The sequence below is a fragment of the Nicotiana tomentosiformis genome, chromosome 10, assembly GCF_000390325.3.
Source record: "Nicotiana tomentosiformis chromosome 10, ASM39032v3, whole genome shotgun sequence".
Lineage (NCBI taxonomy): Eukaryota > Viridiplantae > Streptophyta > Magnoliopsida > Solanales > Solanaceae > Nicotiana > Nicotiana tomentosiformis.
The window spans coordinates 78396016-78418119 of NC_090821.1; the positions used below are offsets into that span (position 1 = coordinate 78396016).

General features: G+C 40.6%; 1 protein-coding gene and 1 pseudogene across 1 annotated transcript; one reads left to right on the forward strand and one right to left on the reverse strand.

Moving 5' to 3' along the window:
- The first annotated feature begins 1796 nt into the window (after window positions 1–1796).
- On the forward strand, window positions 1797–13944 carry LOC104102775 (probable U3 small nucleolar RNA-associated protein 7; annotated as a pseudogene).
- A 5640-nt stretch (window positions 13945–19584) lies between these two features.
- On the reverse strand, window positions 19585–20667 carry LOC138900441 (uncharacterized). Its single transcript, XM_070187185.1, has 2 exons — window positions 20428–20667; window positions 19585–20199 (listed from the first exon to the last, which is right to left on the reverse strand). Exons 1-2 carry the CDS (start codon window positions 20665–20667, stop codon window positions 19585–19587), a joined length of 855 nt encoding a protein of 284 aa, XP_070043286.1.
- Between the last annotated feature and the right edge of the window lie 1437 nt (window positions 20668–22104).

Below are 22104 nucleotides of genomic sequence, written 5' to 3' on the forward strand. Positions count from 1 at the left end.
CGAAGAAGTGATGATTCATATAGCCGATCTCAACTTGTTTGAAACTGAGTGCAGGGGCCGAGCTAGAAGCTCGGTTAAGGGTTTGGTCGAATCCAGTAGATTTTGCTTGAATAATGTATTTATGTTAAGAAATTCGTTAATTATGTACAGATATTAAAAATTAGAACTCAATTATTAGCATTTGAAGTCGTCGTTCCAAAATTTAGAACCTTGGCTCCGCCTTTGGACCGAGACATAGTTGTTGTGACTGATTATTAGCTGGTATAAAATTTATTTTAATGATCCTGTTGTGGTGGGTTTTTATATTACTTTTCAAATTACATATAAAATGACGTAACGGGTAGCTGAAAAAGTTACATTTTAAAGTCAGGAATTGCGAAACTTTGTTCTTGGTCACTCACTATTAGAAGTTCTGCATCTTTATGTATTAATTAGATGTATTTCACAAACAAAAAATTTGTTACTTTCTGAATTTACAGACAAAATGGGGTAAATGAAGAAGTGATTTGTTCTTTGCCATTCAAAATTAGAAATTTTCATCTTTATGTATCAACTAGATGAATTGAATAAGAAGAAAGTTATTTTTATGTAAACGTGACCGATTATTAGCTAGTTTCTTATTTAAGCGGGTTGATGTGTAATGTTGTATTTTTACTTGCATTCCACACACACGAGATGCTTCATTCCCTGAATTTTATTTTTGGATTTTCTTTATTTGATTTAAATGTTATAAGTGGTGGAATGATTTTCTTCATTAGAATCAGTATGTGGTTTTGTGTGAAAATAATCAGATTTTAGCAAATAATGAATTTTTGTTTGAACTGATTAATTTTCCAAATTATCTGAATCAGAATCAATTTCATAATCTAAATGAAACAGGCCAATTTTGAAGTTTCTGTTACTTACTGGCATTCGTATTTGGCCACTATCCTATACTCTTTAATTTTTGGTTGAGTTGGGTTAAACTATAGGATCCGTATGGCAATCCTGATTATTATCAACACCAAGTAGGATTGTTTGCTTTATGCCTATATTGAGAAGAGGAATCGTGTTGTGTGTTTATTGTTAAGCATTTTTATGGACTTTGCTTCCTTTACAATAATATTAGATCTTAGTGTTAGAAACTTAAGTTATGACATGTTGAAACTTTAGAATATCCAGACATGTTTAACCTAGTGAAAAGAGAAGGTGGGGCGGGGCAGGCTGGGGAGGGGTATTATTCTGTCCCGAAAAAAGGGGAATGCGTGTTTTCTGTGCGTTTGGAACCAAATAGTCATAGGATCAAAAGGATTAAATTTGATTATTAGACATAAAATTTCTTGATTAGAAGTACCAAATATCACTGTGAATAAAAAGAAACTTGACCAATTACACTCTTTTTCTTACTCTACTGCCTTGTGATTCTTTTTGATATCTTGATTGGCAGGTCATTTCTGAAGAGATGGATATGAAAGTAAAGAAATACCTTAGAGGTGAAGGAGCAAATTTGGAGGTACTGAAGTTTGTTAAGACTTCTAAACTTGCTTTTCGCTTAACTCTGGTTCTGGTTAGTTTTTCTTTTCGTTGATAATCATATGTTAAAGAGCTGTTTTTAGTAATTTGCAGGCATTGGAGGACAAAAAATTAAAGGGTCAGATTGCTGTGAAAGAAGAGTTATATGGAAAATCTGCAACAGCTGCTGTGAAGGCTGAGAAGGTGTCTAGCATGTATTTAGATAGTTTAGCTTAAATTTCTAGGCATCTACAGTATATTTTTTCCCCATTAAACTCAGCTGCAGAAAACCTAGGTTAAATTGCATGTATCAAGTTGTCTTTGTTAACCTTCTAGGGTGTCAAATTACTTCTAGGGTTTTCAAGGATCCCACCGGCTGTAACATATAATAATCTGGTTTAGTATGGAGTAATCTTAGCATGAAGAATTAGACAACTTGGTATCATTAATTATATTATCACATGCATCACTTAGTTTATCAAATGAATAAGTGCCAATATCATTTTATCTTATAACATGTTGTTGAAATAATATCTTGTACTACATTTGCATTAAGGAGTTCCTCACCACTTTTTGAGGCTCAGGTGTACTTATAGCTTCTGCTTCTATTCCAGGTCAGGAAAACGGTGCGTGATGTAATATTCTTGCATAATGAACAATTTTTTGCTGCTTCTCAAAAGAAGTAAGACACATTTTGTAACGACCCGACCGGTCGAGTTGAGCCATAATCGTTCAGCAGTTTGAGGCCCTGTACAACTTCACTTCAAGTATTATGACTTGTACGTGTGGTCGGAATTGAATTTCGGGAAATTCGGAATTGGTTTAGAAAGAAAATTCTCTTTTTGGAAACTTTAAGTTGGAGGATTGACTAAAGTGTGATTTTTGAGTAAACGGCCTAGGAATAGGGATTGGAAGGTTCCAACAGGTTTGTATGATGATTTTGGACTTGGGCGTATGTCCGGATCGAGTTTTGGATGATCCGGGAGCATTTCGGCGCTTATTGTGGAAGTTGGCATTTTGGAAGGATTTCATAAATTTGGGTTGGAGTGCATTTTAATGCTATCGATGTCCGTTTAGGATTTCTGAGTCTGGGAATAGCTCTGTATGGTGATTCTGGCATTGGGAGCGCGTCCGGATGTGGATTCGGAGGTCCGTAGGTCATTTTGGGGTCATTTGGGAAAGTTAGAAATTTGAAGGTTTTTGAGAAGTTTGACCGGAAGTGGACTTTTTGGTGTCGGGGTCGGATTCCGATTCTGGAAGTTTGGGTAGGTCCGTAATGTTGAATGTTACTTATGTGCAAAATTTGAGGTCAATCGGACGTGATTTGTTAGGTTTCGGCATCGATTATAGAGGTTGAAGTTTCAAAGTTCACTAAGTTTGAATTGGAGTGTGATTCGTGTTTTTAGCATTGTTTGATGTGATTTAAAGGCATGACTAAGTTCGTGATATGTTTTGGGACATTTTGGTATATTTGATTGAGGTCCCGAGGGTCTCGGGTGGATTCCAGATAGTTAACGGATCGAGTGTTGGACTTGGATGAAATGCTGAGGCAGCTGATACCTGGTGCAATCGCACTTGCATGAAAAAGGTCATAGGTGCGAGCCACGAGTTGCAGGTGCTAATGAGAGGAGACTGGTCAGAAACCGCAGGTGCGAAATATTTGGACTCACCTGCGAAGCTGGCAACGCAAGAGCGATCTATGGGCGCATGTGCGGCGCATGCATCGCGGAAGCGGTCTCGCAGAAGCAAGTCGTTGATCGCAGAAGCGGACAAGCTGGCTAAGGGAAAAACTGCATCTGTGAGGTTATTTCCGCAGATGCGGAGCCGTAGGTGCAGTTGGCTAGCCGCAGAAGCGAAAATTGTGGCTGGGCAGAATGTTTTAAAGCTGGGTTTGGGTTCATTTCACCCATTTTTCACACGGCTTGGGCTATTTTTGGAGCTCTTCAAGAGAGTATTTTCGCCATCCTATGCAAGGTAAGTGATTTCCACCAATTGTAAGTTAAGTACTTGATTTACACTTTACATATGGATTTTGACTTGAAATTTGTAGAAATTTGGGATTTTTGGTAGAAAAACCTAGAAATGGATATTTTTGGATTTTGACCACGAAATTGGACATGAAATTTGGAATAAATTGTAAATTTGGAATATTCATAGTGATATGGGTAAGGTTTATCTTCGAAAATATTTGCAATCCGGGCACGTGGGCCCGATGGTGATTTTATCGACTTTTCAAGCGGAGTTAGGAATTTGTTATAAATTGGATTATAATAATTATTAGAGTGTGTATTTATGGATTTGCATGTTTATTGACTAGCTTTGGAGAGTTGGGCATCAATTTGAGTTATTGAAAGGTCTTGGGATTCGGTTCTGGAATTTCGGAGCGAGATAAGTCTCCTTTATAACCTTGTAAGAGGGAATTTACCCCATAGGTGAACGTGTTATTATTTGTGGGGGCTACGTACGCACGAAGTGACGAGAGTTCGTACGTAGCTACTATTTCTGTTGATGACTGGGTAGTTTTAGGTTTACACCATGCTTTGTGGACACCGTTATTTGATTATATTTGTTAATTGTATTAAATAGAACTAAGTCAAGTATTTAAAGAATTTAAAAGCTTCAAGTTGAATTGTATTTATTTTGAAAAGGATCAAGAAAGAGTTATGATTTATTGATAAATTTATATTTGACCGCGTCGCATGTATGATCCGCGAGTGGGGTAATAGATGCATCTATGGTTCGTATCGTTCGACCCTCGGCAGTGCACAATTTACATTTATGTTGGATCGAGCCGAATGTCCTCAGTGGTATTCGTGTGTGATAATAGAACTGGAAGTTCCTTTCATAATCGGTATAAATTCATTGTTTGTGTGATCATATGTTTTAAAGGAAGGAAGTGATTCAAGCTCTTAAATATTTCTAAAGACTTGTTCAGTTATTTCTTGTCCTGAGTTTTATTGTTATGTATATATCTTGCTTAATCAGAATTTCATATTATCATGTTGTTGGCCCTTAGTAAGTGTCGGAGTCGACTCCTCGTCACTACTTCTTCGAGGTTAGGCGGGATACTTACTAGGTATGCGTTAATTTGCGTACTCATGCTACACTTGCTGCACGTTTTTGTATAGGTGCATATATGTCTAGTGGCCTTGTGGGCGCAGAGGCGCAGTTATTGCGGGGATTTAGGTGAGCTGCATTCTACGTTACGAGTCCACAACCAGCAGAGTCTCCTTTAGAATATTTATATTTTCCTGTCCAACTTATATTCCGGACAGATGTTATATTTTATTTTATATTCCTAGTTGATACTCATGCACCTGTGACACCGGGTTTTGGGCGAATTATGGATTGCACTATATTGGAATTTTTTTAAAGAGCAAGACCCTAAGCTTCTTGATTTGCTTTATTAGAGCACTAGGTTCAATTAGGTCTCACGAGTCATGAGCGAGTCTAGTAGAGTCTTGCGGATCGGTACGGAGACGTATGTACTTATCTTCGAAGAGGCTATAAGACTGTTAGGAGCACTTCCCTTCTTGATTCCTCATTGTGCGATTCGATTCTTTTGAGGCTTATCCCTTCATTCCCTTCCTATTTAGTCTTATGCGACGTGAAGCGCTTGTTATAAATTGGGAATCGAGGGATTTTAATGGTACTACAAATGTGGTGCAGGATGTTTATCCCTGCTAATTTGGTTGGGCTATTGTCGTCGCCTCGCGGAAGGCCGTTCTATCATTGCATCTCAGTATCAACATTTCCTAAGGATTTGAGATTTGGCATCGATTATTATGATGATTCGTGTGTTGCTATCGCACCATGTTTGTGTAATGGTAGGATGCTTGTCTATGCGTCGAAGCAGTGAATGACTTGGAAAGGAGGTTTACTCAGTGCATGCTTAAGAGATCCAGTATTTTATTTCCGGCGAAGGAAAGGCAATCGGACTATGAATGTTCAAGTTTGGATTGACGGAGTAACGAGACTTGGTATTTCGAGCATGGTGGAATTTTCATCTGTGATGTGGTGTCGTCGCCCTGGATTAAATATGTTAAGTTTGCCGGTGTTATGGTCTTCATCAATTTGCCTTTGGGCAGGGTGGTGTGAAACAGTGCCGGGGAAATGACTGTCAAAGATCGCAGTGTGCAGTGGTTTAGGACTTAATCGATGGTCTGGGTGTTGAGGGCTCAAGGAAGATGATCTTCGGAAAGGTTTAAAGTTGGTAGTGATCGATTCGTTCAAGTTCTCCATAGATAGATTTTGATTTAAGGCAACAACTGGGCAGCGAAGGATGAGAAAGAACGTGCGGGAGGTGTCTTGCGGTGGTTAAAATTCTAGAAGGCCAAGTGTGAGAATCAGAGGTTGAGTAGCTGCTTAAAGGAGAGGGGTTGACCAAAGTGGGAGAGTGGCAGAGTAGCATATGGGTTCTGTGGTAGGATGACTATACGCCTTGGGAAAAGTTTAGAGTGATTTGGAACTCATGGTGGACAGTGACTAAGTCTACGAACTTAATTTGGAATATTGGCTGCTATACGGAGAAGGGTTGGATACGACGAAAAAGAGCTGCATGATATGAAGAAGGATACAACACGACTTTGGATTGGAATGTATCGTCGCACGTTTAGTTGATGTCAATGGGGAGTGAACGGGCTTGTACTGCTGGTGAATGAGTACGAGTTCAAGATGGTTTAAGGATTTCATAGTAATTGTACTCAGTGAAGCGTTGTTGGAAGATGTCAGCATGGAATTTCCACATGTGGGTTATTTCTGGTGAGCAGGTTAACTGTTGCGTGGTGTTGATGAAACTTCTACGAAGAATTTTACTGGCTATCCGGTAAGAGGTCAAATATGTAAATGTGGCTAGTGATTCAAGGCGTTCATGAAATGGTTAGCAAGAAGATTTCGAGGAATTTGGCGGGTCGATTGCGCAAGGTCATGTTAGTAAGTAAGAAGGAAGCTTGGTAGATTCCAGAGTTATGCAATGGTAGCTTCAAGCTAAGTGGGAGAGCCCCCCTCCCCCGTCTATGATTGGATTGCATGGTTATCTACTTGTGAGGTTTCTGGTTATCGGCATGTTGGTGGGTTATTACGACTAAAGAAAGAGAACATCAGTACTGATCTGAGCCAAGGATTTGAGGAATGTGTGCTACAATTGGTCTTATCTATTCATGTCCAGGCTTTGGGAAGACTCCGAGTTTATGCTTCGGGTAGAGGTGAGTTACAAGGAACGTGATTTAGCAAGGTGCTTCTTTGAGATGGTGTTTATGTGCCAGCAGGGCCTTGGAGTTCGATCATGATTGGGAACAAATCAGAGTGGATGACCTTCAATAATGGTTCTAGTGGGTTCAAAATGCGATGCCTAAGGATTTCGAGCCAGTAGTATGGTTAAGTATTGGGCTTTTGCAGCGGATTATGAAAAGTGGCTTGGAGTGTTCTACGTTATCTTCGGTTTGCGTTGTGGCATTGGATGAATGAGAGAAAATAACTTCGGATTTATAGAGGGATTTTTCAGAATGGGTGTACCAGTTAAAGACGCGAATATGCACACAAGGAGGGCATGAGATGGTTCGTGGGGTTTTGGAGACAATGTGGTCTCGTGAAATGAGGTCACTCAGGATGAGTGTGGGTTGAGTTCGTTATATTGATAAAGGAACTGTTGTTATTTCTAAGGAAGCCCAAAGTAAATTAGAAGAAGCCGGATTCGATTAGCAATGGTTAAATTAGCATGATGATGTCAATGATCAGTTCCTTTAGCGTGTTAAGTATACTTGTGATTTGTGGCGGTACGTGCGAGGTTTGACGGCTGCCGTAATTGATCTTATTTGGAGGCATGCGAGTATTATGGTCTGTTATGTGTAGATGGAGCCCGAAATAATTATGGTGGTTTAAACCACCACTCGAGGTTTATATTTTCTGCGGTTATGGGAATTTAGTCACGTGTGGCAATGGTTCTCCTGAAATGAGTTAAGTGAAAAGTTTCTATATGATGAAGTGTGTACCCTATTGGTGGTTCGGTAGTTTTGATAAAATTCTTGTACTCTTGCGTATTGGTATGTTAGGTGCAGTGAGCGGCATGAGAATTGAAAATTGAGGATCAAGTTTGCAGTTGATGTCGACAAGAATGTCACGAGCTCGGATAAGCAGGAAATAATTCAGATGTTTAGAGTAAGCTGGTATTGTCCTTAGTACCCGAGATCGGTGTCCTGTGTAAGAGGCTTTGTGTACTGAATTACAGCTTCTTGATTTGCTTTACACCATTAGTGTGACCGGTGCAGACTTGTTACCTGGTGCAGAAGGTCATGGGAGTGTATCCCACGGGAAGATTGTATAAGTGTGACATGTAGTCACTTGATTGGTTAAAGATTTAAAACCAAGTATGGAGATTGTGGTACTATCGCTAATGTGAGAATTTATGCCTGAAGGGCACTCGGTTCATTTGGTTGTGGAATATGGAAGCTCATTTCGGATTTGACAAATATTTTTATGTGTCGTGAATAGGTCATTGTGGGTCCTTGCGAGGCTATTTAGTCAAGCATGGTATGATCAGAATCGGTTTGAAGTCCGTGGATGGATCTAAATGTGAACGTGGGATATATATCAGGTCGGATATGCTCATCTCAGCATAGCGTTGCTTTCAGAAGGGTCATCAGCGCTTGGATGTTATTTCTGTCGTAGCTATCCCGTGTAATCTATATTATACCAAGTGGGTTGTAAGGTATTTTGATTATTCGCACTCGTATTGAGATCCCGTATGGTTTGTGGTATTATGTGAGTAGGATGGCTCTCGAGAAGCAGGTCATATATCTCACCTTAGTGGTGCTTGAGTTTTGTAGTGCGTGACGCTACTCGTCTCCCCAGGATTTATATTATGCACTTGGCGCGCTTATGGTTGATATTCGGGCATTTCGTGTGTATGATGACTCGATGTGTCTTCTTTAGATAATTATGTGTGGATCGGGTGGAACACTGCCATGGATATGTTGATTGGATCGGGTGGCACGCCGCAACAGTGTGATGTTGTGTACAGTTCCCTATTCCTATTCTTGTGTGTTTTGCTTCTCATTTCCTGAGGAAGGTTCATAACATCCTTTCGGTTGTTTAATTAGCTACGTGAGTTGAGTAGCTCTTTCTAGAGTTCGTTTTTCCTTATGTACCACATTCGAGTTTATGGATTGTTGGCACATGGTGGCATCATATGAGACCTTTGGTAGTGTTTGTGGTGGCTTATTGCCGGAATGACTTGTACTGGGTGAGACCAGATGTTTGGATCTGGGATCAGTGTGATTAGATTTATATAAAGCATATTAAAGAGTAAATATTGATATTCGGTCCAGAATGAGGTAATGGTTCTTGTCGGGAGGAGAGATTCCATAAATTGTAATTCGGCAGGTGGCTATGAGTTATACACATCTTCTCTGTCGTAGCATTTCAAGAGTGGGAACAAGACTTATATGTGTCATGAGGTGTGTTGGGAGCATCATATTCGTGGGATTTCGGCTATTGTTGTCAGAGGTTGTTATTATAGTCATGTGAGTTACACGGTACATGGTATGAATTCAGTAAAGGTATGCAATCATGTATTGGTGCATCATGTAGTGATGGACACGATGTTCGTATGTTGGAAACAGGCCTGGTAGAGGATTTCAGGTGTTGGAATTTGGCTTTAAGGCTTATTTGAGTAGATAAAAGGGAGGATTCTCGGGTTTGCTCGAGCTAATGTGCTCAACTGGGTTGTGGTAGCACGGGTAGGTGCACGAGGTGTTAAATATCGATTTCAGGCAACTCCAGAGCAGTTCTTAGCACGTCAGCGGACGAACGTATATTTAAGTGGGAGAGAATGTAACGACTCGACCGGTCGTTTTGAGCTCTAGCGTGTCGTTCAGCGATTTGAGTCCCTGAGAAGCTTTACTTTAAGTATTATGACTTGTACGTGTGGTCGCAATCGAATTTCAGAAAATTCGGAGTTGGTTTAGAAAGAAAATTCTCGTTTCGAAAATTTTAAGTTGGAGGATTGACTAAAGTGTGATTTTTGAGTAACAACCTCGGAATCGGGATTGGAAGGTTCCAACAGGTTCGTATGATGATTTTGGACTTGGGCGTATGTCTGGATCGGGTTTTGGATGATCCGGGAGCGTTTCGACGCCTATTAGGGAAGTTGGCATTTTGGAAGGATTTCATAAATTTGGGTTGGAGTGAATTTTAATGCTATCAATGTCCGTTTGGGATTTCTGAGTCTGGAAATAGCTCCGTATTGTGATTCTGGCATTGGGAACGTGTCCGGATGTGGATTCGGAGGTCCGTAGGTCATTTTGGGGTCATTTGGCGAAAGTTAGAAATTTGAAGGTTTTTGAGAAGTTTGACCGGAAGTGGACTTTTTGGTATTAGGGTCGGATTTTGATTCTGGAAATTGGAGTAGGTCTGTAATGTCGAATGTGACTTGTGTGCAAAATTTGAGGTCAATCGGACGTGATTTGTTAGGTTTCGGCATCGATTGTAGAGGTTGAAGTTTCAAAGTTCACTAAGTTTGAATTGGATGGTGATTCGTATTTTTAGCATTGTTTGATATGATTTAAAGGCTTGACTAAGTTCGTGATGTGTTTTGGAATGTGTTGGTATATTTGGTTGAGGTCCCGAGGGCCTCGGGTGGATTCTGAATGGTTAACGGATCGTATGTTGGACTTGGATGTAATGTTGAGGCAGCTGATACCTGATGCAATCACACCTGCGTGACAAGGGCCGCATGTGCAACCTCGCAGATGCGAGCCATGAGTCGCAGGTGCGAAGGATAGGAGGTTGGTCAGAAACTGAAGGTGCTGAACATTTGGGCGCACTTGCGAAGGCGCAGGTGCGAAGTTGGCAACGCATGAGCGGTCTATGGGCGCAGGTGCGGCACATGCACCGCGGAAGCGGTCTCGCCGAAGCGAGCCAGTGATCGCAGAAGAGGACAAGCCGGCTAAGGGAGAAAATCGTATTTGCGAGGTTATTTCCACAGATGCGGAGCCGCATGTGCGGTTGGCTAGCCGCAGAAGCGGATATCGTGGCTGGGCAGAATGTTTTAAAGCTGGGTTTGGGTTCATTTCACCCATTTTCCACACGGCTTGGGCGATATTTGGAGCTCTTCAAGGGAGTATTTTTGCCATCCTATGCAAGGTAAGTGATTCCCACCTATTGCAAGTTAAGTACTTGGTTTACAGATGGATTTAGACTTTAAATTCGTAGAAATTTGGGATTTTTGGTAGAAAAACCTAGAAATCGATATTTTGGGTTTTGACCACGAAATTGGACATGAAATTTGGAATAAATTGTATATTTGAGTTCATGGTGATATGGGTAAGGTTTATCTTTGAAAATTTTTGAAATCCGGGTACGCGAGCCCGAGGGTGATTTTATCGACTTTTCAGGCGGAGTTAGGAATTTGTTATAAATTGGATGATAATAAGTATTAGAGTGTGTATTTATGGATTTGCACGTTTATGGACTAGATTTGGAGGATTGGGCATCGATTTGAGTTATTGGAAGGGCTTGGGAGTCGGTTATGGAATTTCAGAGCGAGATAAGTCTCCTTTCTAACCTTGTAAGAGAGAATTTACCCCATAGGTGAACTTAATTAATATGTGTTATTATTTGTGGGGGCTACGTACGCACGAAGTAATGAGAGTCTGTAGGTAACTACTATTCCTGTTTATGTCCGGGTAGTTTTTGGTTTACACCATGCTTTGTGGACATCGTTATTTGATTATATTTGTTAATTGTATCAAATGGAACTAAGTCAGGATTTTAAAGATTTAAAAGCTTCAAGTTGGATTGTCTTTATTTTGAAAAGGATCAAGAAAAAGTTATGATTTATTGATAAATTTATATTTGACCGCGTCGCATGTATGATTCACGAGCGGGGTAATAGATGCATCTATAGTTCACGTCGTTCGACCCTCGGCAGTGCACAATTTACATTTAAGTTGGATCGGGCCGAACGTCCTCGGTGGTATTCGTGTGTGATAATAGAACTGGAAGTTCCTTTCATAATCAGTATAAATTCATTGTTTGTGTGATCATATGTTTTAAAGGAAGGAAGTGATTCAAGCTCTTAAATATTTCTGAATACTTGTTCAGTTATTTCTTGTTTTGAGTTTTATTGTTATATATATATATATATATATATATATATATATATATATCTTGTTTAATCAGAATTTCATATTATCATATTGTTGGCCCTTAGTAAGTGTCGGAGTTGACCCCTCGTCACTACTTATTCGAGGTTAGGCGGGATACTTAATGGGCATGCGTTGATTTACGTACTCATGCTACACTTGCTGCACATTTTTGTGTAGGTGCATATATGTCTAGTGGCCTTGTGGGCGCAGAGGCGCGGTTATTGCGGGGACTTAGGTGAGTTGCATTCCACGTTACTAGTCTGCAGCCGGCAGAGTCACTTTCAGAGTATTTGTATTTTCCTGTCCAACTTGTATTCCGGACAGATGTTGTATTTTATTTTATATTCTTAGTTGATGCTCATGCACTTGTGATACCGGATTTTGGGCGAATTATAGATTGCACTGTATTAAATTTTTTTTAAAGATATTATTATTTATTTTGTAAACTCCATCCTTTACTATTTAATTGAAGGAAACATGATTATAGAAATATTAAAAAAAATGAGAACCAAATTAAGTATTTATTTTTGGCTTGCGTGACAGCGGTATCCGGCGCCATCACGACCTTTAATGGATTTTGAGTCGTGACACGTTTTATGTCCAAATTTCTTGATTGTAATGTGTTATAAGATGGGTTGCAAAGGAACTCTCATCCTTTGGTTATGTTTCCCAGGGTATAAAGATTATATAAGTTCCTACGCTCTTCTTAAAAGTTCACATAGATCTCAAAGTTGGTTTGGACTGTAAATAAAATGGATGACTTTCGGATGAACTTGTTCTAGCATATTCTTCGCTTTCCATCAACTTGAATTTTACTGCTGGATCCTATGTGAAGCTCAATACTTTTATCAGCAATTTTGTGCATGTTCTTTTAATTATATTCCACATCTCACCAATCACCATACTTTCATTCCCATGTCCATCACAAATTTGGCAGATTTCGTTTCTAAATTTAAATATCTGGCATGTCACAGGTACCCGTATATATACAATAGAGATGGCACAGAGCTCCCTTGCCTGAAGGTTAGTTTGACCCGTTTAATCTTTTATAATTAACTGCCCCAGAAAATAAATATTTATGGATTCCATGTGGCCGATTGCTATTTTAGGATGTTGTTGTTGAAACAAATGCATGCTCATCTGTTTTGCATTCCGATTCATAGGTTTTTAGCCAATTATTAAGTAAAAATGGTGCTCGCTTATGCTCTTTCCTTAAAACTCTAGGAACATGGTGCTGTGCTAAAGCTTCAGTTCTTAAGGAATCACTTTCTTTTGGCTTCTATAGACAAATTTGGTCAGCTCCATTATCAGGATGTTACTACTGGACAGATGGTAGGTAATTTTCGAACTGGCCTGGGCCGTACGGTGTGGTTGCTGTCGGCCATTCTGGTGGAACAGTCAGCATGCTCTTGCATTCCATTCTAACGGCCATCTAATGGAAACCGCTGGTATGGAGAGGAAAATAAGGATTTGGGATTTGAGGAAGTTTGAGGTTCTCCAAACCTTACCAGGACATTGCAAGGCCTTGGATTTTAGTCAAAAAGGTTTACTTGCTATTGTAACCGGATCTTTCGTACAAGTTTTTGAAGATCTTTCTGGATCTCAGAATTATAGTCGTTATATGAATCATTCTATTGCGAAAGGATACCAAGTAAAGAGGGTGGCGTTCAGACCATATGAAGACGTTCTGTGCATAGGGCATTCCATGGGTTGGTCTTCTATCTTAATTCCAGGATCCGGAGAACCCAACTTCGATTCTTGGGTGGCAAATCCATTCGAAACATCTAAACAAAGGAGAGAGAAGGAAGTCCGATCTCTTCTTGACAAGCTTCCTCCAGAGACTATCATGTTTAGATCCTACAAAGATTGGTACAGTGAGGTCAACAAGAAAGAAGGAACAGCCAACAAAGGAGGATAAAGAAGCTGAAATGGAAGTTGCTATTGAGGAAGCTAAAAGTATGCCTATGAAGAAGAAAACAAAAGGTAGAAGCAAGCCGAGTAAGATTTCAAAGAAGAAGCAAGAAGCTGTTGAGAAAGCTAAGAAGCCGTTCCTGGAGCAACATATGAATGAATTCTCCAAGAAAAGGAAACTCACTGACGAAACTCAGCTTCCAAAATCTTTAGAGCGTTTCGTTAGGAAGAAGGCAGTAGCATGATCAGTTAGACGTTTCTTTCTTGCCCTTAACTTGCATTTGTAACTCATTCTTTTTGTTTTTCTCTCCTTTTTCACTTCCCTTGAGGGAAATAGTTATAGAAATTGAAGAGGCAAGTGTTGTAATTCTTAATCAAGTTTATCCCTTTTTCTCAATGTTTACATTGTTTCTTGTTTTAACATGGGGGTCTCCAGCTTGAAATTACAGGCCAAGCTTTGTTCTACTTTTTCCCGTCTGTTTCTTTCATTTTGAACTTTCACTGATATGTTTTGAGGCTAGTGCACGAGTTCTATTCAGTAAATATTCTTCAGTCGAACATGTGTGCAATTTTTGTCACTTTACTGTTGGCTGCGGCCAGGATCAACGTGTTAGTTTGGTTTGAAGATGAAAACTGTTTGGACATAATTTTTGAAAACATATTTCACTTTTTTTTGAAAATACATGAAATGTGATTTATATCCATAAGTTCTAAAAATTATCAAAAATACCCAACAATACCAAACGAACAAACTTGCTAATCCTGTATATGCAGAACCTTCATCGATCACATTCATTATCATCGCCACAAACCATAGTCCTAAATATAGATAAGTTTGGCATAAAATTATTATTTTTATAATGAACTACATAATACACTATCCTAAAATCATAACCCTATATTTTAATATCAACTGCTAATAACACAATTTCTAGCCACTATAATTCGTCAAATAACAATAATATTACAAGATCCATCAGTCCAAAAGAAAGTGAGTAGTAATTAGCTGGTGGTTAGTTGGGTCATAATAGATGGTGGTCTAACCGGTACTGCTGAACTGGAACCTCCTCCTGAAGATCCACCTAAGGTTTTACAACATGTGCTATTGCTCGAGCTCTAGACTGAGCTCTACCTCTGCCTCTGCCTCTAGTGCGACCTCGGCCTCGACCTCTACCCCTGGTCATAGTTGCCACTGGGGGCTCTGGCCCTTGTCCGTCGATAGATGTATTACGCGTTCTCGCTATCTACGAGAGAATAAGAATAGAATGGTTCAATCATCGATGACAGAATAAAATCGCACGACAGAATAAGAAAGAAGTGATATTGTTCCTAAACTTCATAGCCTCTGAGAGATAAGTACATACATCTCTATACCGATCCTTCAGACTCTATTAAGCTTGCTCGTTATTTGTGAGACCTATGTAACCTAGTGCTCTGATACCAATTTGTCATGACCCAAAATTCCTACCTTCGGGATCTTGATGACGCCTAACATTTCACTTGCTAGGCAAGCCAATGTTAGAATAATATTAGCCAATTTTAAATAATTTTAAATTAATTAATAACAAATAAGAAAATGAGGAAGTGAGGTTTGAAATGTAGTGAATAATCCATAATAATAGCGAGATCTAAATACCACCCCAAAATTGGTGTCACAAGTGCACGAGCTACTAGAATAATACAAATAAAGGTCTGAATGAAAATAAAGCTGTCTGAAAGAAATACACAACTATGATAAAGTGGAAGAGGACTTCAGAACTGCGAATGCCATGCAACTATACCTCAAGTCTCTTGCGAATAGCTGAATCCGAGCAAATCTACTATACGCTGCTGGGACCAACTCCAGTATCTGCACAAGAAGTGCACAGTGTAGTATGAGTTCAACCGACCCCATGTACCCAGTAAGTTCCTAACCTCGACGAAGTAGTGACGAGGCTAAGGCAGGTCACATACATTAACCTGTACGCAATAACAATAATAACAACAATAATATAAATAAAACAGGTGTCTCTTTTCAACATTTAAAGCCAACTCGGCAGTCATAACCAATTATTATTTTAATCAGTTTCCGTTGCGGCGTACAACCCGATCCCACAATATATTCATATTCAATTCTGTTGCGGCGTGCAACCCGCTCCTCCAATATATTTATTTTAATCAATTCTGTTGCGGTGTGCAACCCGCTCCTCCAATATATTCATTTCAATCAATTTTGTTGCGGCGTGCAACCTGCTCCTCCGATATATTCACTTTTTTTTCCGTTGCGGCTTGCAACCCGCTCCTTCAATATATTCATTTACCAATTCTTATAAAAGAAAGTACTCCAATAAATACAACAATTAATATGAAATTATAAGACAATAAGCATACAATAACCTAGACTCGAATATATTTCATTTGATAGGTTATACATCACATCACTCCTTATATATATGTAGATATGCTCGTCCAAAATTTGGTCTTGTGCGTACTCATTTGGAACTTTAGTCTATTATGAAATTTTCCAACTTGGCTTAGACTTAGGACTTTCCTTAGACCCCATATCACTTATACTATACCTCGTACACTTATTATCATATCCAATAGGTGTCCATCATGTTAATAGTCCTCGAATGAGAAGTAGAGTCCGCCCCCTAACACATAACATAACTTATCTCTTCTTTCGCACATTTCAATTTCCCGAATTTTACTAACTCCCAAAATTTTCAAAAAATTTGCCAGAGTTTTCTTTGTAACTAGGCCTATCCACCTGCCAGAGGGTTCCAGAAACCAATCCTAACAACACATACATAATCCAATCAACGTAACATAATATGAAAACAATACTAACAGTGGCCTCATAAGCAATATATTTCTAGAAAATGAACGATATTAACATCAACTATCCAGGTGATACATAACTCATAGTAGGTAAGCTCCCTACATCTTCATAAAACACACAAATGAATGTTTAAATTAAATAATATTTCTGGGTCATCACATTCTCCACCTCTAAAACAAACATTTGTCCTCGAACGGAATTAGAGAAGTACCTGAGCTGGTGAAAAGATGTGGATAGTTGCTCTGTATGTCCGACTCGGACTCCCAGGTAGCTGCCTCAATTGGCTGACCTCTCCATTGTACCTGAAGTGAAGGATAACTCTTAGACCTCAACTGATGGACCCGCAGAGCTAGAATAGCTATCGGTTCCTCCTCATAAGTCAAATCTTTGTCCAATTGAACTGAGCTAAAATCTAACACATGAGACGGATCACCATGATATTTCCGGAGCATGAATACATGGAATACCGGATGAACTGCTGATAAACTAGGTGGTAGTGCAAGCCCGTAGGCTACTTCACCCACCCTTTCAAGAATTTCAAAGGGCTGATATACCTAGGGCTCAACTTGCCCTTCTTTCCGAATCTCATTACACCTTTCATAGGTGAAACTCGAAGCAATACTCTTTCTCCTGCCATGAATGCAACGTCACAAACCTTACGGTCATCATAACTCCTTTTCCTAGACTAAGCTATGCAAAGTATCCTGAATAATCTTGACCTTATCCAAGGCATCCTGTACCAAATCGGTACCCAACAACCGAGCCTCTCCCGGTTCAAACTAGCCAACTGGCGAACAACATTGCCTCCCGTATAATGCTTCATATGGAGCCATCTGAATGCTCCACTGGTAGCTGTTATTATAGGCAAACTCCGCAAGTGGCAAAAACTGGTCCCAAGAACCTCCAAAGTCTATAACACAAGCGCGAATCATATCTTCTAATATCTGAATAATGCGTTCTGACTGTCCTTCTGTCTGTGGATGAAATGTTGTACTCAACTCAACCCGCGTGCTAACTCATATTGTACAACCCTCCAGAAGTCCGAGGTGAACTGTGTACCTCGATCAGAAATGATAGACACGGGCACACAGTGAAGGTGAACAATCTCGCGGATGTAAATCTTTGCTAACCACTCTGAAGAATAGGTAACTGCTACTGGAATGAAATATGCTGACTTGGTCAACTTGTCCACAATGACCCATATTGTGTCAAACTTTCTCTGAGTTCGTCGGAATCCAACAACAAAATCCATAGTGATACGCTCCCACTTCCACTCAGGAATTTCTAACTTCTGAAGCAAACCACCAGGTCTCTGATGCTCGTACTTAACTTGATGACAATTCAGACACTGAGCTACATATGCAACTATATCCTTTTTCATTCTCCTCCACCAATAATGTTGCTGCAAATCTTGATACATTTTGGCGGCACCCGGATGAATAGAATAACGAGAACTATGGGCCTCTTCAAGAATTAATTCACGAAGCCCATCCATATTAGGAACACAAATACAACCCTGCATCCGCAGAACTCCATCATCTCCCACATCAACCTGTTTGGAACCACCGTGCGGCGTGCCACACCGTGTCCTTTAGGACAAGCATATGAGGATCATCATATTGTCGCTCTCTGATGCGCTCATATAAAAAAATACTGAGCGACTGTACAGGCTAGATCCTGACTGGGTTCTGAAACATCTAACCTCATAAATTGATTGGCCAAAGTTTAAATATCTGCAGCTAACGGCCTCTCACAAACCAAAATATACGTAAGGCTACCCCTACTCACAACCTTTCTAATCAAAGCATCGGCCACCACATTGGCCTTTCCAGGGTGATAAAAAATGGTGATATCATAGTTATCAACAACTCCAACCATCTTCTCTGCCTCAAATTGAGATCTTTTTGTTTGAACAAATACTGTAGGCTACGATGATCAGTAAATACCTCACATGAGACACCTTAAAGGTAATGCCTCCAAATTTTCATCGCATGAACAATGGCTGCCAATTCTTAGTCATGAACAAGATAATTCTTCTCGTGAACTTTCAATTGTCGCGACGCGTATGCAATCACTCTGCCATCTTTCATTAATACTGCACCAAGCCCAATGTGAGATGCATCATAATATACCGTATAAGATCCTGAACCTGTGGGCAGTACCAACACTGGCGCCGTAGTCAAAGAAGTCTTGAGCTTCTGAAAGATCAACTTACACTCGTCTGACCATTTGAATGGGACACCCTTCTGGGTCAATTTGGTCAATGAAGATGTTATAGACGAAAATCCCTCTACAAACCGGCGATAATATCCTGCCAAACCCAGGAAACTCCAGATCTCTGTAGCTGAAGTAGGTCTAGGCCAATTCTGAACTGCCTCAATTTTCTTAGGATCCACTTTTATGCCTTCAACCGATACAACATGTCCCAAAAAGGCAACTGAGCCTAACCAAAATTCACATTTTGAAAATTTAGCATATAACTGATTATTCTTCAAAGTATGAAGCACAATCCGAAGATACTGCTCATGCTCCTCTCGACTGCTGGAGTAAATCAAGATATCATCAATGAACACAACTACAAAGGAATCCAAATAAGGCTTGAACACCCGATTCATCAAATCCATAAATGATGCTGGGGAATTTGTCAGCCCAAATGACATCACTAGGAATTTATAATGCCCATACCGAGTCCAAAAAGCTGTCTTAGGGACATCAGATGCCCTAATCTTCAACTGATGGTAATCGAATCTCAAATCGATCTTCGAAAATACCTTGGTACCCTGAAGCTGATCGAATAAGTCATCAATTCTTGGCAACATATATTTGTTTTTGATAGGGGCCTTTTCAACTGCCGATAATATATACACATCCGCATATAGCCATATTTTTTCTTTACAAATAGTATTGGTGCACCCCAGGGCGAGAAACTAGATCTAATGAATCCCTGATCAAGCAAATCTTGTAGTTGTTCCTTCAATTGTTTCAATTCTGGCAGGGCCATACGGTATGGTGAAATAGAAATAGGCTGAGTGCCCGGACACAAATCAATACAAAAGTCTATATCTCTGTTGGGTGGCATTCCTGGTAAATCTGCAGAAAATACTTTTGGAAATTCACGGACAACTGGTACTGAGTCCATAGAAGGAACATCCGCATTGGGATCGCGAATATAAGTCAAATAGGCTAGACACCCGTTCTCGACCATACGTCGAGCCTTCATAACAGAAATAACCCTGCTGGTAAATGACCATGAGTTCCTTCCCACTCTAATCGACGTAACCTCGGCATGGCTAAGGTCACTATTTTGGTGTGACAATCCAATATAGCATGATAAGGTGACAGCATGTCCATACCCAAGATGACATCAAAATCTACCATATCAAGAAGTAGAAGATCCGCACTGGTTTCAAGACTTCCAATAGTAACCACACACAAACGATAGACATGATCTACAACGATAGAATCCCCTACCGACGTGGAAACGTGCATAGAAGCACTCAAAGAATCAAGAGGCACAACCAAATATGAAGCAAAGTAGGAGGACACATAGGAATAAGTAGATCCTGGATCAAATAAAACTGAAGCATCTCTATGGAAAACTGGAACAATACCTGTGATCACGCCGTTGGATGACTCGGCTTCAGGCCCAGCAGGGAAAGCATAGAATCGGGGCTGGACCTTACCACTCTGAACTACGTCTCTAAGACAGCCTCTAACCGGCTGGCCTCCACCTCTAACGACCTGACCTCCACCTCTAATGGTCTGACCTCCACCTCTAGCTGCCTGACCCCTACCTCTAGCTAGTTGAGCATACAGTGAAGCAACCGGTGCCTGTATGATGGCACGAGAATCCTACCGAGATCTGTTACTCGACAACCTAGGGTAATACCTCCTCATGTGACAAATGTTCCCACACTCATAACACTCATCCTGCTGTCGTGGTTGTTGAAGTTGAAGATGACCCAGACTGGTCGGATAACAACCGTAGTGACTTTAAAGTGGTTGTGCACTGATAGGAGCTAAATGTGCACTGAATGTTGGCTGCCCAGGGTAAGGAACATAAGGGCCATGACTCCCTGAAGCACCGTGAGAAGTTTGAAGTGCTGAATAAAATGGCCTGGGAGGATTTCCCCTACTGAAAGTACCCCTGCCACCAGATAAAGAGTCTCTGAAATTACCGGAATGACGAGGCCTTTTATTTGGCACTGGCCCTCTATCCTGTGAAATAACCATCTTGATCCGTCTGGCGACATTAGCAGCCGTCTGAAAAGAAATCTCACTCCCGGTCTCCTTGGCCATCTGTAGCTTGATAGGTCGAAAGAGTCCATCAATGAACCTCTTCACCCTCTCTCTCTCTCTCTCTCAGTAGGAAGTAGAAGAAGAGCATGATGGGCTAGATCCACAAAGCGGGTCTCATATTGAGTGACTGACATGCTGCCCCGCTGGAGACGCTCAAACTGCTTGCGGTAATCCTCTCTCAGTGTGATAGGAAGGAACTTCTCCAGAAATAGCTGCGAGAATTGCTCCCAGGTAAGTGCAGGCGAACCAACTAGTCTGGTAAATACATAATCTCTCCACCACCTCTTGGCGGAACCCGTCATCTGAAATACAGCAAAATTCCCATGTTCCGCAATACTTCATAGCAGCGGTCAAGAAAATTATGTGGGTCCTCAGAAGGTGTACTACTGAAATGGATTGGAAATAGCTTGGTAAACTTGTCCAATCTCAACAATGCCTTAGAAGACAAAGCAAGCCTATCACCGGTGTGTGCTGCAATAATTGGTTGAACTACCCCAACTGGATGGGCTACTGGAGCCTGATACTGGAGAGTTGTCTGCCCCGGATGCCAGAGCGGAAGTAGTGGGAGTTTGTGCTCCTCCCCCAGCCTGTGAGACGGTTGGTTCCACTGGAAATGTACCATTCTGGGCCACACCCTCCATTAGGCTCACCAAACGGACTAGAGCGTTCTGAAGCACTGGAGTAGCTATGAATCTTTCTGGAACTTGAACTGGTTCAAACGGACTAGAGTGTCCTGAAGCACTGGAGTAGCTATGGATCTTTCTGGAACTTGAACTGGTTCAACCGATACAGTCTGAACTGGAACCTCCTCCTAAAGATCCATCTGAGGCTCTACAATAGGTGCTGCTGCTCGAGCTCTTGACTGAGCTATACCTCTGCCTCGGCCTCTAGCGCGACCTCGACCTCTACCCCTGGTCATAGTTGCCACCGGGGGCTCTGGCCCTTGTCCGTCGGTAGGTGTATTACGCGTTCTCACCATCTGCGAGAGAATAAGAATAGAATGGTTCAATCATCAATGACATAATAAAATTGCACGACAGAATATGAAAGAAGTGATATTGTTCCTAAACTTCATAGCCTCTGAGAGATAAGTACAGATGTCTCCGTACCGATCCTCCAGACTCTACTAAGCTTGCTCGTGACTCTTGAGACCTATGTAACCTAGTGCTCTGATACCAACTTGTCACGACCCAAAATTCCCACCTTCGGGACCGTGATGGTGCCTAACATTTCACTTGCTAGGCAAGCCAACGTTAGAATAATATTAGCTATTTTAAAACAATTTTAAATTAATTAATAACAAAGAAACAAATGCGGAAGTAAGGTCTGAATTGTAGTGAATAATCCATAATAATAGCGATGTCTAAATACCATCCCAGAATTGGTATCACAAGTGCACAGGCTACTAGAATAATACAAATAAAGTTCTGAATGAAA

What these genes read in the sequence shown, in the direction of transcription:
- LOC138900441 (XM_070187185.1), bottom strand. Translation starts at nt 20,667, where the DNA reads ATGGCCAAGGAGACCGGGAGTGAGATTTCTTTTCAGACGGCTGCTAAT. An exon ending in CAGGGAGTCATGGCCCTTAT is followed by an intron (nt 20,200 to 20,427) that starts GTTCCTTACCCT and finishes GCCATCATACAG; the next exon opens with GCACCGGTTGCTTCACTGTA.